The following is a 16,991-nucleotide window of genomic DNA, read 5'->3' on the forward strand; positions in this document are numbered from 1 at the left end:
TGTTGTTATATTAAAACTGTGTGTGTGTGTTTCCAACAGGCAGCATGCTGTCAACAAGACCATCCAAATACCTCTCTAAAAGAAGCATTAGTCATGAAGAGAGTGACACACCCACCTTGTGTGTCTCTCCACCTCCCACCAAGCAAGAGAAATCTGTCTCATTGAGGCTCTCCAAACAGAGTGACAATATCAAACACCACAAAGGTCCAGTAGAGGATTCAGCGGATCCCTCATCCTCTGTAAGCAAGCTTCCTAGAGGTCAGAGAAGCTCCAACAAAGTAAAATGCAGAAAACATTCACCAACTCAGAATTCTCCAAGCACATGTACATCTGAACAGGATGACTCAAATCAGAACACTAACACAGAGACAGCTGTCAAAGCATCAGATAGTGTCGTAGCAGATCATGTGAAGGACAATGACAGTGGTGACAGATTTAAATTCAAGTCTCTGTCTACAGAGGAAAAAGAACGCACAATAAAACTCACAAACAATCAGTCAAGTACGAGTGAAATCAAACTGAAAGGAAAAGAGACAAAGGAATTAGAGGAGAGCATAACCAGTCCCACAACTGTAGAGATTTCAAAAATCCAGCCATCACCAAAGAAAAACACTGAAGTAAAAGTTACCCCAGTTACAGGCCAAGGAGCTGAGGTAGTGCCTAGCAGTGTGGTTGTCAATGCAAGTCCATCTCAGTCGCCAGTTACTGATGTAAATAATGCTGAGACTGATAGCCACGGAGGACAGTGTCAGACCAAGCAACAAGCAAAAGTTGAGTCTTCACCTGGAAATGTAGCTCACATTCAAAGTGACAACACCACACAGGAACAGGAAACACTGTTTTCACCAAAGATTTGTCCAGAAGATGTAAAAGAGACTCAGCTAATAAGTAACATAAAACCATATTTAATCCAGGAGGAGGGCCTTCCAAAGACAAATTCTGCCATTTTGGCTCAGGACACAATACCAGCTCATGAGGATGTAACTGATATGTCAGCCAAACTTGTTGTGGTTGACAGCATTCACTGTGACATAATGACCCACTCTGATGAGGAAGGTGTTATGCCCGATAGTGTTTCCCTTAAAAAAACAAATACGGTCATTTCTGACGAATATAATAGTCTTCCTGCCAAATTGGCCTCAAAAGACCAAGATGCTGAGCTAAAAGATGTACTTTCAGCCACTTCCATTGCTGTTTCACTTTATGCTAACGTGGCCAGTACAGAGCAACAAAAGGAGTTATTGAAGGATCAAACCACAAATATCATTCTTGAAAATGATAGATTGCCCACATTAAGCAGAGATTTAGTAAAAGATTTTGAGGTAGAGGAGAAAAGTAAAGAGGAGCTTGGCAGGGAACCAGCAGAGACTTTGAACATTCAAACAGTGACTGTGACTGTTTGTGAATCGCCCAAGAATGTTGAAAATAAGCTGGACAAAGAGCCTCTTTTATTGGCAGGAGAATTTGAAAAACAGGAGAAAGACTCAAAACCAAATGAAAAGCTGAACGACGCAGCGGTGGAAAGCACTGACTCACAGAACAGTTGCAAAAAGAAGCTCAAGGGCATAACTATCGAGGACAAAGGAGAGAAAGACATTACAAAACCAGAGAAACCAACACATTCATCATCACAGGAGAAACGTTTACAGCCTGACTCAGAGGAGGAACCACAGACAGTAGTTATAGATGCCCCGGGAGAGAAGAAGACAGAGGCAGAGCAAGCAAGAAATGCAGTCCATGAAAAACCAGCCAGTGTGGTCGATACAAAGCAGGAATGTGAGTTCCTCTTAAAAGAAAATGCAGAGGGTGGCGATAAGGAAACAGATCAGCAGATGAAGGCATCAACAGTGAAAAATGAACAGGAACCCAAAGTACTTCTAACCAAAGATGAGGAAGTCGGGGATAACAAAGCAAACCAGAAGGAAAGTGAAACAAAGGATTTATCGATGAAGGGTTTACCAAATGAGATTGGAGTTACCACTGCTAACTCTGAAGTTAGCAACCAACAGGACCAGAAGTCCACAATTGTTAGAGATCAACATGAGGACATAAAACCAGACAAGAGCAAGTCAACAGAATCCAAACGTCCAAATACTGACCTAAAACAGGAACCAGAAACGGTAAGAGCAGAAGCTCCAGAGATGATGTCAGAAAGCCAAATTCAAAAACTAAAGGTGGTAAGCACCAAAACTGAGGGAGGTCAAGAGAAGACAAGGGAAACAAAGGATTCGCCAATAAAGAGTTTGTTGAATGAGATTGTAATTGAGAATGCTAACTCTGAAGTTAGCACCCAAAAGGACCAGAAGCCCTCAATTGTCAAAGATGAACATGTGAAGATTAGGAAACCAGAGAAAAACATTGATCAGTCCACATATTTCCAAGCCCCAAATGCAAACCCAGTTGTTTTCATAACTGAAAAAGCAGCTAGCAAGATTGATAAGGAACAGGAACAGAAAAACCTCATTAAAGAGGGTGTTGAAGTTGAAAATAAAGTGACAAAGCAGGAGGATCAGCAGATGAAGGCATCAAAAATAGATGCCAAGCAAGAGTCAGAACCCATTTTTGTAAAAGATGCATCTAGCAAAAAAGTTGGTGGAGAACAAAAAGACAAGCCCACTGTTGTTCCAGATGAAGTACTCAAAAGTACTGATGCTCAGAAGAATGATGAAGACACAAAAGAAAAAACAAAAACAGATAGTGGTTTGAAACAGAAACTGCAGACTTTAAGAAAAGAGAGAACCATAAACCTCAATTATCCACAAAAGCCTGCAAAGCCAACACTCAATGGCAGTTCGTCTCTCTCTGCAGCGAAACCATCCACTCCATCTCAAAGTTTTGAGCTAAAGAAGGAATCTCCATCTAGCTGGTTAGATGTGGAACATCATCAAAAACAGAAGAAGGAACATAAAAGAAGACTAGATGCCTCAGCCAGTGAGGATGAATCTCTTGAGCCTGATGACTTTGATGATTTTATCAGAAGCATTAAGGAGGGCAGCATTCCTTTCTCAATACCTCAAAAGAGGCATATTCGTAAAAATTCCCCATCTCCACCTTTTGTCATGCCGGCGATCAAGGAGGACCATTTTGAGAGAACGTTTGATCCAGAGGAATTCCAGTTTGGCTTAAGAAAAAATGGCAAAAGTTTTAGGGATCCTTCCCCAGCTATGGTGATTAAACAAAAAGCAGCTAATAGGGAAGGACAGACCCTGGAAAAACATGCACACAATAATGCCATGCATACATCTAGAGACCAAATGAAATCCCTTGATGAGGTGGAAGGAAAAGATGGAGTCAAAGAGGGGACAAATATCAGAGCAGGAAAAGAAGAGGGACAAAACAATGGAGAAGAGCCTGGGAAGCTGACATCACGACTTGAAAGGATGTCCATCCTCTCTAGCTTACTGAATTCCCCTCGGTCCTCCAGGAAAACCAAAGAGGAAGCTACGTCCGCCTCAAATAGCACACTTTCATCTAACCAACAGGATCTGCCCTCACTTGGAATGCAGGGAGTTGTTGATTCACCTCTGCGTGGCGTAGACGCAGATAAGGAGGGTGTGAAAGTTATAGATCAAGGTGAGTCAGCACTCAGCCCCTCCTCTCCTCCTCTTCTGCCCTCGTTCACGGAGATAAAGCTGCCTGATCATTTAGAGAAATACCTCAAGAAGAACAAAAGGGGATCTGAGGCCTCCCAGGGCTCTACGCAGATATCTAAAACTAAACTAAATCCTGAGGGGAGTACTGTGATGGACCAGGCCTCGATACCAGAAGTACCTAATGTGGATGTGGGCCTGAAGGACCCTGCACGACTGCCTCCAACCAGCAACTACAGCCAGCAGACTTCTCGAAGTGGACTTTCTACTTCTAAGACTAAGGTAGGAATTTCAAAATTTTAAATGAAGAGCTTCAATAATCGTGGTTTCAGTTTTTTACTAGTCATTACTAGCAATCTAGAGAATGCACAGCCCAAAGCAGGTCAGGTCAAAACCTGCTAGGCATTTGCACAAAGCATTGATATTTCCTAGTTTATTTCCATGGTGATGTGTCTCAGTTTAATATCCTGTTCTTTTGTTTTGGGGTGTATTTTGCTGTTGCAACAAAGTCATGAATCATTTGCGAGTGAGGACAGGACTGAGGAGCATGTCCTCAGTCTGGAATTTTGCACAAGATCAGCTAAAGCTCCACTGTCACACATTGCAATAAGATATTTGCATCGCCATTCAAATAAAGCAGAACTATGCAGAAAACATGTTTGTGTTTAGATGAACACAGTGTGCACATAATACCTGCTGCACAGCATGTGTTAATTTCTCTCCCTTTAGAGAAATAAAAATGTATATTCTACCTCAGTGATTGCCAAACAGGGGTACTTCTTGAGTTGGATAATGTAATGTATGTAATGAATAAATTGTTAGATAGGTAAGAGTAAAAGATACATGGTGAAATAGCTAAAAGTAATGGATAAATGGTTGAATAGATAGCTAAACATAAGGGATAAATGTTGATCCATTCATCCATTACGTTTATCTATCTATTCCAATATACATCCAATAGATAGTATTGCCAGTATAGGTGCTAGTAGTAAAAATGCAAACTTGACCAAACAAATACACTTTTATATAATTAATAGTGTTAAATAACATCCAGTTTAAAATCAATTCAAATGACCACATTTGGAACATGACAGGTGCTGATAAGAAATGTTTAATTCTAGAAATAATTGATGAAGTAAGTTAGCTCTACTGTTTGGAGGACTGAAGGTGAAGTTCATAATCAAAATATGTATAATATTTCTTTCAGATACCTGCAATAAGAGGGTTCCACAAAAGGCCTGGAAAGGTATGATTAAATGTTATTTACTTGCATTTTAGATAATGTTTTGGTCAATAATACATTTGTTTGCTGTTACATATTTTAATTCAATGTTTACTTACTCGTCCAGATTGTCATACATGAACATGCGCAGTTTGAAGGGGAAGCGTTTGAACTCCACTGTGATGTAGAGGATGCCACCACATTGAAGCTGTCCCCTGTTATCTCAGTCAGAGTCATCAGAGGATGGTAAGGGTCTTTGTGCTAGTCTGAAGTCCCTGCAGGTTTAATATGAATGCTGATGATCATAAGTGTAATTTACTACAACCTATAGGGTGAGAACATTACTTTGTCCTCTTCTGCGTTGAAGTTTTTGCTGATACAGTATAATCTAAATCACTATCCAGGTAATATGTCTGCACTGTTTCCGTGCCATCCTCCCAGAACTTTTCCACTTGTTTTCTGTGTATCTCTCTGTCATCATAGGCATGTATCTAATAGAGCCTTCCACGTAGCTGTTTAATTATCTCCTTTAGCTATCCCTAAACTATCAATAACGAGAAAAGGTTCAGATTTTTGATTATGTAACTTTCTTTTTCTTTAGCTGGCTCCTCTATGAAAAACCTGGCTTCGAGGGTCGGATCATCGCCCTTGAGGAAGGTCCTACGGAGAACATAGTGAATATGTGGGCAGAGGAGGGAACTCCAACGACACTAGACCAGATGGGTCAGCCTGTACCAACAGCACCTGTAGTCATAGGTTCTATCCGATTGGCAGTTAGGGTAAGTTACTTAGTACTGATGCAATCCTATGTTATTATTATTATTATTATGTTATTGTTATTATACAGTATGTCCTGTAATGTTGTTTTCCTCTTAGAATTCCTGTGCCAGTTTTATAGATCCTATGGTTCAAATGATACCTGTGGAATTCCTAAATAGCGTTGGGTATCAAACCTCAGTGTTTTTTGTTTTCAACAGAAATGTGTCCTTCTCATTGCTTACTTAGTTTTATATTTTACTTATTATTTTATCAGACAGTTTTTGATATAATTCATAATGTTGCCAATTTTAGACTGTATTGTATTTAGGCAAAGTTTTTGTCTGGTTGCTTGTGTTTAAAAAGCATTTCACTTTTGAAGTTTCTTGCTTCTTTTGTTAAATGAAAAAAAGAAAAGGGTTTGTAGAAAAACATTTATAATACTCAAAGTAAGGTATCAAAAACATATTGTGTTAGCACAAATATCAAAAACTTCAAATGAAATCCCGCCCCATCTATGAATAAGAATTTTCCAATGAATGAACTGGAAATTCTCACACAATTGTATTTTTATTTTGTGTTTTATAGGACTATAGCATACCCCGAATTGACCTGTTTGCAGAGGTGAATGGGTTAGGGAGGATGTCGTCGTACTGTGACGACACTGTAGAGATTGGCTCCTATGGGATTCCCCAGACCACTGGCTCCATTAAGGTCCATTCTGGAGTGTAAGTTCAGATGATTCTTATGCATACCTGCCAACACTCCTGTTTTTCCCGGGTTTCTCCCGTATTTCAAGGCCATCCTCCCATTTTGCTGTTTTTCCCTAATTTGCATGGCCCTCAAACTTTAATATGAATACACGGATCCAAGTTTTGGATGTTTGTCTGACGTCACCAAAGTTGCCAGATCTACACATACAATACACACACTACATACCCATTTCAACCCATCTGTTACCGCAACATGGCAAACCACACCCCAGTCCAAGGGGCATGTGCGCAGCTGCTCCCTGCGCAGGCAGACGGGCCAGCTAACATGTTGTCAAATGTCAGGGCAGGACAGCCTGCCGCCGCCGCCCAAAAAAACGCCCATATTTTCAAACCTAAATGTTGGCAGGTGTGCTCTTATGCCAACAGTTATTTTGTGTCATTTAAAGTAACATGGAATGTATGTAAATGGGGATGTTGCATTATGGAAACATCTCTCAGTTTCATTGTTAGTGGCAACCATGCTACCAACTAGTAGTTTTAAAGCTCACAAAGTCTGTGTGCAGCATCTGTTTTCTGTCTATGAAGGAATGCGTGCTGCAGACTAGAGCTTGTGGTTGTCATAACTCCTGCTTAATATTGATGGTTAGCACTTAAACTGGCTCATGGTGTAGATGGTGAAAGTACAGTATTTAGTCCCTTCATTATGTAATAGGATAAGACAGCTTTGCCTCTTCAAAGTACTGTGTATACAAAAGTCACTAAATTGTCATTACTTTCTCATGTGCCATAACCGTAATGTATGGTTTTAGAAGTGCGCCACTCAGCTGTCCTTCCCCCCCTTCTTTTTCTCACCCTCTGCTGTTCCATGCTGTCTCTGTGGTCTTTAGCTGGCTGGTGTACACTGATCCAGGGTTTGGAGGTTTTGTAGGAGTGCTGGGAGTGGGGGAGTATCCGAGCCCAGAGACCTGGGGTTTCCCTGAGCCCTTCATCGGGTCTCTCAGACCCCTCCAAATGGTACAGTACATGAAATATGCATATATGTTTGCACTATACTGTCATTTTGTCAATTGCCTTGGTCTGACAAATATGGGTCTCTCATTACAGGGACCAATAAGGGTGGATCATCCTAATGAATTAAAGGTGTGTTCTGCTTGACATTACATTTGTTGCATGTATCAATATCTGTTGTTTAAAGAAACAACACACGAGTGTCAACACAAAGTCTTATATGTTATATTAGCCCTTGGAGAATCTAGTTTAGAGACAAGGGATGGTTGAGAAAGGAAACTTTGTTGTGGATATTGAGTGGGTACCATGAATCACAACAGTTTATCCAAAGCATGTATAACTGATTTTATTCATTATGTTAACGGCTTGACTCAAATTCACATGGGGTTGAGAAACAGTGCAGCTTGTTCATGCATTTGTATTGCTAAGGCTCAGAATTAACTCTAAAATAATTTATAGATTTAGAGAAACTTAAGAGTCATACCCCAAATATTAAAGCATGGATGACTTCGTCTAAACATTTTGGATGAAGGAGGGAAAAGACTTTAGCTAAAAAACAGTCTGAAGCAATAATTTCACATGATATTCAAAACTCCCGTGGGGATCATACATAATGCTCAGATTTTTGGTCAAGCAGGCAGAACTAATGCTGCGTTCCAGACAACTCGGAACTCGAGAATTTCCGACCTCCTACTAGACAAAGTACAATGGAACGCCACTCAAAGTCGGAGTTCCTACTTGTAAACTCGGGGCAAATCCATCAACCCCGACTTCGTGAAGAAGCAGTCTGACATCACACAACAATGGCAGCACCCATGGAAGCACACATTGTAAATGGTACACCATCAACTAAAAGGCAACGTAAAGTATACAGTATTTGCCTGTATTTAATTAAAATAATACATACTATATAGTAAAACCTGTACTGCATGTAAATTTATGTCAAAATATGTCTCCAGTGTTATAAGTTGCTGGTATTTGTATTTGGCTAGTGAATGGAATATTTAGATATGTTTCCAAATATAAAAGTGGCGTAAAATAAAATGTATAATGGCGCCTGTTACCTCATGCGTAATTTTTCCTCCTCTGTTTCGTGTCTATATGCAAGAAGGCTACACTGTTGAGAGTTCAATTGTGTGTACACTTGCCAAAGAAACATCAGTTTGTCACGGTCAGCCATGTTTTTTGTTTACGTTTGGCGTCGTGCGCCTGGAACCCTTGGAGGGCGGAAGTTGGAAATTTCAACTGGGACATTCCGACCTCTGACTTTGACTGGAACGCGGCAAAAAGCTGCAACGATTAGTCGATTAAATGAAGAGCATATCCACACATATAGGGCCACACACATTTAAGCCCTGTGTTTACAACTATGGCTCATCTTTAACTCTTTCCTCTCCTTCCCTCATCCAGGCCTTCGTGTTTGAGAAGCCCAACTTTGATGGAGAGTGCATAGAGGTCGACAGTGATGTGTACAACTTGCAAGAAGAACCGGAAGAGGAAAAAACAGGCAAACCGGACGAGAACAAGAAGACATTATCTACAGTGGGGTCTATAAAGATACTTGGTGGTCTGTAAGTATGTGTTTGAGTTAATAGATGCAGGGGGATGATCGTCATCATCAGCCAAAGCCTTTGTTTGGCAGGCAGCCAACCATTAGGATATTTTGTCTTCTTAAAATCAAATAAGATTAAAGTAAATGTTTTTTTTTTTAATCTACCACTATGTGTGCAAAACAAATGTGTCTTTGTTAGTTTGTAATATTTCTGTTTTGTCCTTGTAGCTGGGTGGGCTATCAGGAGGCAGACTTCGAAGGCCAGCAGTACATCCTGGAGGAGGGGGAGTATCCTCACTGCAGTGACTGGGGAGGATCTGAGGACGGGCTCCTGTCACTTCGGCCTGTATGCACAGTGAGTGTCACCCGCAATATTATTGACACATTGAAATGGTAATCTGCAAGATTTCTTGTTTGATCTTGTTTCCATCTGTGGCACTAAGCACTATTTGCTGTGGTGTTTCTGCACTCCACCCTTCAGAGTTCACTGTTAGACAGTTTAAACAGTGCCCGGTCTGCCACTGCTGGTGCTAAATGAACTGGAAGCATAAAAGACTTTACTTCCTGTGTGTTTTCCTGTACACTGAGGACTTGAAAATAGAAAACTGGCTTTTCACTTTCTAATTATCTTACTGTGTTTATTATCTTCCCGAGGATTTCTTGTCCCCCCATGTTAAACTGTTCAGTGAGCGGCACTTTGATGAGCTGGGGCTCAACGTGGACTTGCTGGGTCCCGTCCTCAACATGGAGGATGTCGGCTATGGTGTCAAAACTCAGTCTGTCAGCGTCATGGGTGGAGTGTAAGTCAAACGGTTTCTGTTTAAAATCAAAACAAAAACAAACGATAACTCACAAAGTTGAAATTCCTAACGAAGGAGGGAAACATTTTGACTCTCTGTTGTCCACATCCTTAAAGTGTTTGGGCGTGTGCTTCTCACCTTCCAGACATGATAAGTGTTCTGTCACTGACAAACATACACACACACACGCGTGCGCGCACACACACACATACAGCCCTAGAGGATACAATTACAGTATGAATGAATCTAATGTGACTGATCGATTTGGGTAATTAATAGGTCAGGTTTGACAACTTCCAGCTTCCATCACTTGAGGGCAAAGATTTACACTGATGATATGAATAAGAAGAATGAGTCTTACAGTACATACTGCACAGTGAAATAATAGTAAAGTACATAATTGTTTAAAAACAACAGTTTCACAAGGGTTTAAATACATTTTTAAGTCAGAGACTTAAATAATACCTAGTTAGTTAACAGATTTTTGTCAGCCAGCTGCACATTTGGCTGAGTGAATTTGTTTAACCTTTATCAACACCTCTATGTAACATTCTGCTGTTTGCTTTACATCTGCTTCACCTGCTGAGTCATTTTACAACCTCTCAGAAGCATGGACTTATCTTTTTATAATGACAGCAGTTCAATACAGTGATTTAATCAGAGATTTACCCATCTCTAATAAATTCGTTCTGATGAATTACTCTGTCACTGTGGTGTTTTGCAACTTAGGATGTTGTTTTTGTGCCCCTGGCAGGTGGGTGGCATTTGAGAAGCCTGGATTCAGCGGAGAGGTCTATGTCCTGGAGAAAGGCCTGTATGCAAGCCCAGAGGACTGGGGAGCCCAGAACTTCAAGATCTCATCCATACAGCCGGTCTTCCATGTAAGAAATGATTTGTGGGATCAGTTAAAAACTGGATGTGACTAATCAGGTTTTTTCACATGGCGTGTTCTGAAGACATAGTGTCTGCCACTGTGATATTTTAAGTGAATTTAATTTTTAATGAAACTTTTAAGCTTTTAAAATCAATCTTAGCAACAGCTAAATGACCAATGTTTTGGGAAGAACTGTTAGTGAAAAGCTAATGTTAATACCTTCCTCCTGTCTGTTCTATAGGACACACTGATGGGAACAACAAAATTCAAGGTATCATCCTTCCATTCAAGGCTTTATATAAAATGGATTAACCCATATTTCCTCAACCATCCTGGTTGTCTGTTCCAGCTGGGTCACTAAGTTCTGATTGTATATGTGTTATAGGTGCAGCTGTATTCTGAGCCAGACTTCCAGGGAAGGCTGGTGGCTCTGGAGGACAGCGCAGCAGCTCTGGATGAGGACTTCATACCCAGGTCCTGTAAGGTGCTGGCTGGCAGGTAGGCACAACTGAACTGGCACCAAACACTGCCTGGAACTGTCAGTGGCATTCTGGGTATAAGAGATTAGATATGGCTGGAATGGTTGACAGAAAAAATAATACTGTATTTATTTGGCACCAAGCTAAAAAAAAAAAGTGCTTGTGCCAGATGAAAACCAATTTTTTTGTTGATTTACATGTTTTGATTTCACATGCATCTCGGCAACACATGGGGGACCCTTACTTGCCAACCTTGAGACCTCATAAATAGGAAGGATTTTGAAACCAAAGCGGGGGTCTGGGGGTCCTCCCCCCCAAAAAATGTTGAGTTTCAGAGACTTTGTTCCCTGCATTCTGGTGACTTTTAAAGAATGAAAATTTAAAAAGTACACTGCAAGAGCATTTTTAGCAGGCGCGAGCCAAGGACATATACACGCTGTACAGTGCCAGAAACAGGTTGTGATAACGAAAAGGCAAAAAAAGGTGTGAAAATGTGTCATCAAACGGGAGAAATACAGGAGAATTGTGACCCCGGGAGGAAAATGGGAGACTCTGGGAAAATCAGGAGTGTTGGCAAGTATGGGGGGATGTTTCACCTTTCAGTGACAATAACAAACAACTTTACAATCAAATGTAAGACACTAATACAAGTGGCATGGAGTTGAGTGTATAAAGTAGTGTTATAAGAAGTGATTTTAAACATGAGTTAATGAGAAGAACAATATGACAACAATAATGTGTGTGTACTTGTGTGTGTCTTTCTGTGTCAGCTGGGTGGCGTATGAAGGAGCCCAGTTCAAAGAGAACATGTATGTGTTGGAGGAGGGGGAATACCCCAACACAGAGGCTATGGGCTTCCTGTCATCAGACTCTACCATCCGCTCCTTACACACCGCAGGACATGTGAGTATTGTCTATGTATGTGTATGAAAAGCTACCTTTGGGCCGTTTGTGATGCTCACTCTGCCTTGTTGGTGATAAAGGAATCATTGTAAGACATTGTGGATGAGACTACTAATGAATGAAACTCTCTGGTCTTCTTGTTCAGGAGTTATCTCTGCCCTCCATCATCTTGTTCAGTAAAGTGGGCTGTAGAGGTCGCAGAGTGGTGTTGACAAATGGAGCTGTGAACCTGCAGCAGAATGGCCTGGACTCACGCATATGCTCCCTGGTGGTGGAGGGAGGAATGTATGTCACTAATTTAAAATGTCCATTAGTATCTTAACAGGCACAGTAATCTGTAATCCGTAATCTAAATGTAAACAAATTAGTAGCCGCGTCACTAGCAATCAAAACACAGTCCAAAGCTGCTATTAATCCCAATTTGATTGACAGGTCATAAAACACACACACTAACGCAACAAAATTGAAGTTATAAATGTTTTAAAGTTGTTTTAAAACACTATTGTGTTTGTATACATTTTAGCATTTTTAATGTGAACTGAGTACGCACAAAATGTTGATTTTCTATAACTTCAGCTCTTCAGTTGTGTACATGAGTATACCTTAAATGTATGTATTTAAACTTGTTATGGATGGAAATTTAAATACATATTTAAATCAGGAAAGCTTTTATCTAAACACTTTACACCCTTTAACTAAACTCTTAGCCACTGATGTGTTGAGGGTTCTGTGGGAAAACATCAAAATGTTCATATTCCTGCAAAAGGTTTGACAGGGACACACGTAATTCCCTTAAATGCTTAGCTTTTAGAACTGGACACGTTCTCATTAAGAGCAGCAAACATATCAAAGATGGAAGGAAGCCACCAAGTCAGTTAAATGTCAAAACTGTGAATCATGGAGATCAGCTTGAAGTATAAATATAGACTGTTCATTTGTGGTTTTTTCTTCCCTACATTATCCCACATTTTAATATGTACATTGGTGAAGCTGAACTAACACACATGGCTGCCTGTCTTCTCCCCAGGTGGGTATTGTATGAAGGCATTAACTACTGTGGTCGACAGCTGCTTCTCCAGCCGAGTGAAGTGGGTGATTTGTGCAAGTTCAGTGGCTGGCAGCGAATAGGATCCCTACGTCCATTACTCCAGGTATTGAAGGAGGGATATGGGCCCATCAAAAATTGTTGCAGGAGTTAGTCTCATATGTCAAGTTAGTGTCTCTGTTTTGTTCGGTTCTCACATGGGAAAGAATTTTAAAAAAAAGAGGAATATATGATAAATGAAATACCAAATAAAACAGTCACATTAATAAAACAAGTCACGCATCTAATTGTAAATTACTTTGACATGTATTCATGAATTGCATGTTTCCCTTCAACAGAAGCCGATGTACTTCCGTCTGCGGAACAGGGAGACAGGATGTGTGCTGTCCCTGACAGGAACTCTGGATGACATCAAGCTGATGAGGGTTCAGGCTGTGGAGGAGACAGGAGGGGAAGAGCAGGTCTGGCTCTATCGGGATGGGCAGCTTACCTGCAAGGTACAACACTATACCAACACCACACAAGCCTGCTAAAACACTGGTCACAAATCATCCGCTCACCCAGATGTCTGGGGAAACTACTGAAGCTCACAGAGACAACAGACAGAGCTACATTTACTTTAAGTAAACAAGGCCATCTTTTTATGGCTCAAAAAATGCAAACAATGGCCAAAAAACATATATACAGTATAATCAGAAGTGTTTCATTTACAAATACTTGTAGTATGGCCTTAAAAGTCTGATATTCACCTCATTATCATCAGTATTTTGTAACAGCGTCTGTACCACACATGAGTTTTTGCACAAAAAGCGTGATCATTTGGAAAGAGCTGTTTCTTTGCTGCAGGTTTGTGTTTCAGTGGTTTGAAAGATGGCTGTAGTGAAAATACTCAACTCTCTGGCACTGTAAGTTAACTGTGTACCTGAAAACAAGGGTGTGTTAAGACAACATGCAAAGCAGGAAGACAACATGCATTCCCCACAGACTTTATTCATTCCACGCCGCCAAAGAGGTTGTGTTTTCATTGCTGTTTGTCGTCAGGATTAGTTAGCTAGGTTAGTTAGCAGGAAATCGCAAAACTTGAGGACAGGCATTGCAAGTGTTTTTTTATTTTGTTTTTTTGTTTTGATACCGCACTTACTTGAAATAAAATATGCACATTTATCACGCAACACTATCTGTCTATCACTCTGTATTTTGATGCAGATTCAGATGAAGATTTAAAATATTTTCGATTTATGAAATAACACATTTAGGGGATTGTGGCAGCAAAGGCGGAGGCATAAGAGGAGAGCTTTGTAGTTTAGAGTTTGTGTTTTGCACTTACAGAAATGGCTTTTTCGAATTTCAGAACGCTCTTTGTAGATTATGATGACGACCAGTTTGCTACAATATAATGACTGGTTAAACTGGACTTTAAGGTTGAAATTGACCAGTACTTACAAATACATCTTCATCCTCATCCACCATGTCCTCAATGTCTCCAGCTGGTGGAGGATAGTTGCCTGGAGACCTCAAGCAGTGTGGTGATGGCGGGCAGCAGGCTTTGTGTTTCCCCGGAGCGAGGCAAAGACAACCAGCTGTGGAACATCACCCCGGATGGCCTGGTGCACTGCCACCTCAAACCTGACCTGGTCCTGGAGGTCAAAGGTCAGAGAGCTTTGTCTTAACTTCAAACCTATCTTTGTCGAGTTACGTTTTATGGAATAAAGAAAAAAGGTTACTACCCTGTGTAGTACAGCTCCTGTATGTGATTGAGATTCAGTCCTAATCCAGCAGCTCCATCTCCTGGTGTGTTGAGGAGGTGCAATGATGCGATATATCTGTTTGGTTGCACAACTGCACTCACACTCTTTTGTCTTCTGTAAAATAGTTGCTGCTTTACCACATGTTGTGCTGACAGTTAAATAATTGGGTTTCATTATTTTGATTCCTTAATGACCAACTTTACCAGTTAAGTGTCAACAGTCTAAAAATGTTTCATAGTGCAAAAACACTGACTTTTTATTTTTGTATTTTATTGTCTTTGCTTCCTAGGTGGTCATCATTATGACAAGAACCAGGTAATCCTCAACACATTTGATGAGAGAAAATTGGACCAAAGGTGGACCGTGGAGATCCTGTGATCTGATGAGTCTCGACTCTCCAAAGAAGCTCTTCTGTGGCCCTCACAGCCCTCTGCTGCAGCTCTGCCAGGGCACTGAGCCCTGTGATGCAGCTCCGCTGTGGAACCAACACCACAGAGATGGGCCCAGTAGGAGGTTTTGCGCAAACACTGCACTCTTTTGTAGTATTTTGAATCTTGTTTACTCTTGTTGAGGAGGGTAACCATTGACTGGATCAATACTATAACTGCTAACCAAACTCTGAAAAACATGCACTCACATAGCATTAGACAAAAGTTGTTTTTTCTTTTTCAGAATGAATGAGTATTGCAAAAATATTGCTTATTTTTAGCCACTTGATTTTGAACACTGTATATCAAAGACTCCATGCCCTCTATGTTTTCACTGCATGTAGTGAGAACTCAGCCCTGTTTCAATGCTGCATACCTCTCTTTACTATGGTACTTTTTCACTGCATTGTCTTAATGTTTGCTTTCTGATCATAATGTCGGCAAATATGAAAGTATACTGTATACTGACAACTGCGATATGAAGTCCGGTGTGTCTACACTCCAAAGATCTGTGTAGACTAAGATGTTTTTGTAATAACTGTAGATCAAAAATGATCTATTGTTATGTTTTGATATCTTTTTAGGATTTTATAGGTTTTACATTTTTACACAAACTGTACTTTAATGCATTAGGTTGTACATACGCATCAAGTGTATAGATTAGAGTTTCAATTTCAAAGCAGAACTGCAATAACAATTCTGTCCACTGTTAATTGTAAATATGTGAATGTAAAAGAGAAAACTGTCAAAATAAGAATGTGATTTTCTATCTTGCATCTTTTTTAGAAAATAAAACACTGTCTTTCTTTAGAGTATAATTACCTTTTGCTGTGAAACTCAGACAGTTTAGAGTAATTTCTCGGTCAAGTGACTTATTCCATCTTCCATGGCTTTGGGGTGGAATTGCTTTTACCAAAGCAAGCTACTTGTGGCACAAAACATTTGGTATTACTCACCGGGGCACTGTAATGGTCAAATTTTAATTTTGATTTTTGGCACAAAATAACTGCCCACCCCACTGTAAAATTTAGTAAAAATGTGTAAAAAAACAAAATACACAACGAGGGACAAAATAACATGAACTTACACAACTTATACACTACACACAAAGTCAGTGTGTAAAGCAGGGCTTTTGTATAGGAATGCACAATTTTGGCAGGTGTTCATGTTATTTTGTCCAGCCCCTATATATGGAGCCTTAATTTAATTAAGATAACTGACACAAAGCTGTACAAATATTTACACTACGGAGGACAAACTGTAACCAGTCATGCTTCTTCTAAAATGTCAGCAATATGAAACCAAGCAGAAGCAGCAGACACATTCACTGGAGATTATCATCATTAGCTGTAGACAAGTATATTGTATACACACACGACCAAGTATCTCTTTTCCACATGCACACAGATGCCATTTTATTAGCTACACCTAGCTAAAACTAATGCAGTCTAATACAACAGTACAGCAAAACATCCAACCTTCATGAAGGTTATAATGTTCAGTTTTTGTTGTCATTTGACAATATAGTACTGATAGTACTCATGCAGAATAGCCCATTTCAGAAGAATATATATATTATTGTATTTATTGATGCATTAATGTACGTACATTACATTACATAGTATCTCAAAAACTATAATTAATTAAAGTACTTGAGTAAATGTTACTTTTAACAACTGCAATACAGCCATGGTAGCTTAAGCTGAATTGATTTTAATGTGATATTTTGATCTCCACACAATGCACTCGCCTAAATTAATCATTAGTAGTAGTTTTTGTGACAAAGGGCTCTGCTAGTAATAGAAACCCTAAGTATATGATTTCAAGTGTTACATGGACCTTCTCAGTTTATTTTTGTCATTTTCTTTTCTTC

At 40.0% G+C, this 16,991-nt stretch overlaps 1 protein-coding gene across 3 annotated transcripts in view; it reads left to right on the forward strand.

Annotated features, from left to right (window-relative positions):
• Positions 1 to 15,928, forward strand: part of crybg1a (crystallin beta-gamma domain containing 1a) — a 46,832-nt gene extending 30,904 nt beyond the window's left edge. For all 3 annotated transcript variants that reach the window (XM_044165623.1, XM_044165624.1, XM_044165626.1), the window contains 19 exons: positions 40 to 3,872; positions 4,798 to 4,836; positions 4,940 to 5,058; positions 5,414 to 5,591; positions 6,157 to 6,296; positions 7,169 to 7,295; positions 7,386 to 7,421; positions 8,700 to 8,860; positions 9,070 to 9,196; positions 9,496 to 9,641; positions 10,396 to 10,522; positions 10,757 to 10,786; positions 10,901 to 11,013; positions 11,765 to 11,897; positions 12,043 to 12,182; positions 12,925 to 13,048; positions 13,281 to 13,439; positions 14,430 to 14,592; positions 14,980 to 15,928. In XM_044165623.1, the coding sequence (XP_044021558.1) occupies positions 40 to 3,872; positions 4,798 to 4,836; positions 4,940 to 5,058; positions 5,414 to 5,591; positions 6,157 to 6,296; positions 7,169 to 7,295; positions 7,386 to 7,421; positions 8,700 to 8,860; positions 9,070 to 9,196; positions 9,496 to 9,641; positions 10,396 to 10,522; positions 10,757 to 10,786; positions 10,901 to 11,013; positions 11,765 to 11,897; positions 12,043 to 12,182; positions 12,925 to 13,048; positions 13,281 to 13,439; positions 14,430 to 14,592; positions 14,980 to 15,068 (5,984 nt within the window). In that variant the 3' untranslated portion in view covers positions 15,069 to 15,928. The remainder of the gene's footprint in view (positions 1 to 39; positions 3,873 to 4,797; positions 4,837 to 4,939; positions 5,059 to 5,413; positions 5,592 to 6,156; positions 6,297 to 7,168; positions 7,296 to 7,385; positions 7,422 to 8,699; positions 8,861 to 9,069; positions 9,197 to 9,495; positions 9,642 to 10,395; positions 10,523 to 10,756; positions 10,787 to 10,900; positions 11,014 to 11,764; positions 11,898 to 12,042; positions 12,183 to 12,924; positions 13,049 to 13,280; positions 13,440 to 14,429; positions 14,593 to 14,979) is intronic.
• Positions 15,929 to 16,991: the final 1,063 nt, after the last annotated feature.

This window comes from Siniperca chuatsi, linkage group LG15 (assembly GCF_020085105.1).
Source record: "Siniperca chuatsi isolate FFG_IHB_CAS linkage group LG15, ASM2008510v1, whole genome shotgun sequence".
Lineage (NCBI taxonomy): Eukaryota > Metazoa > Chordata > Actinopteri > Centrarchiformes > Sinipercidae > Siniperca > Siniperca chuatsi.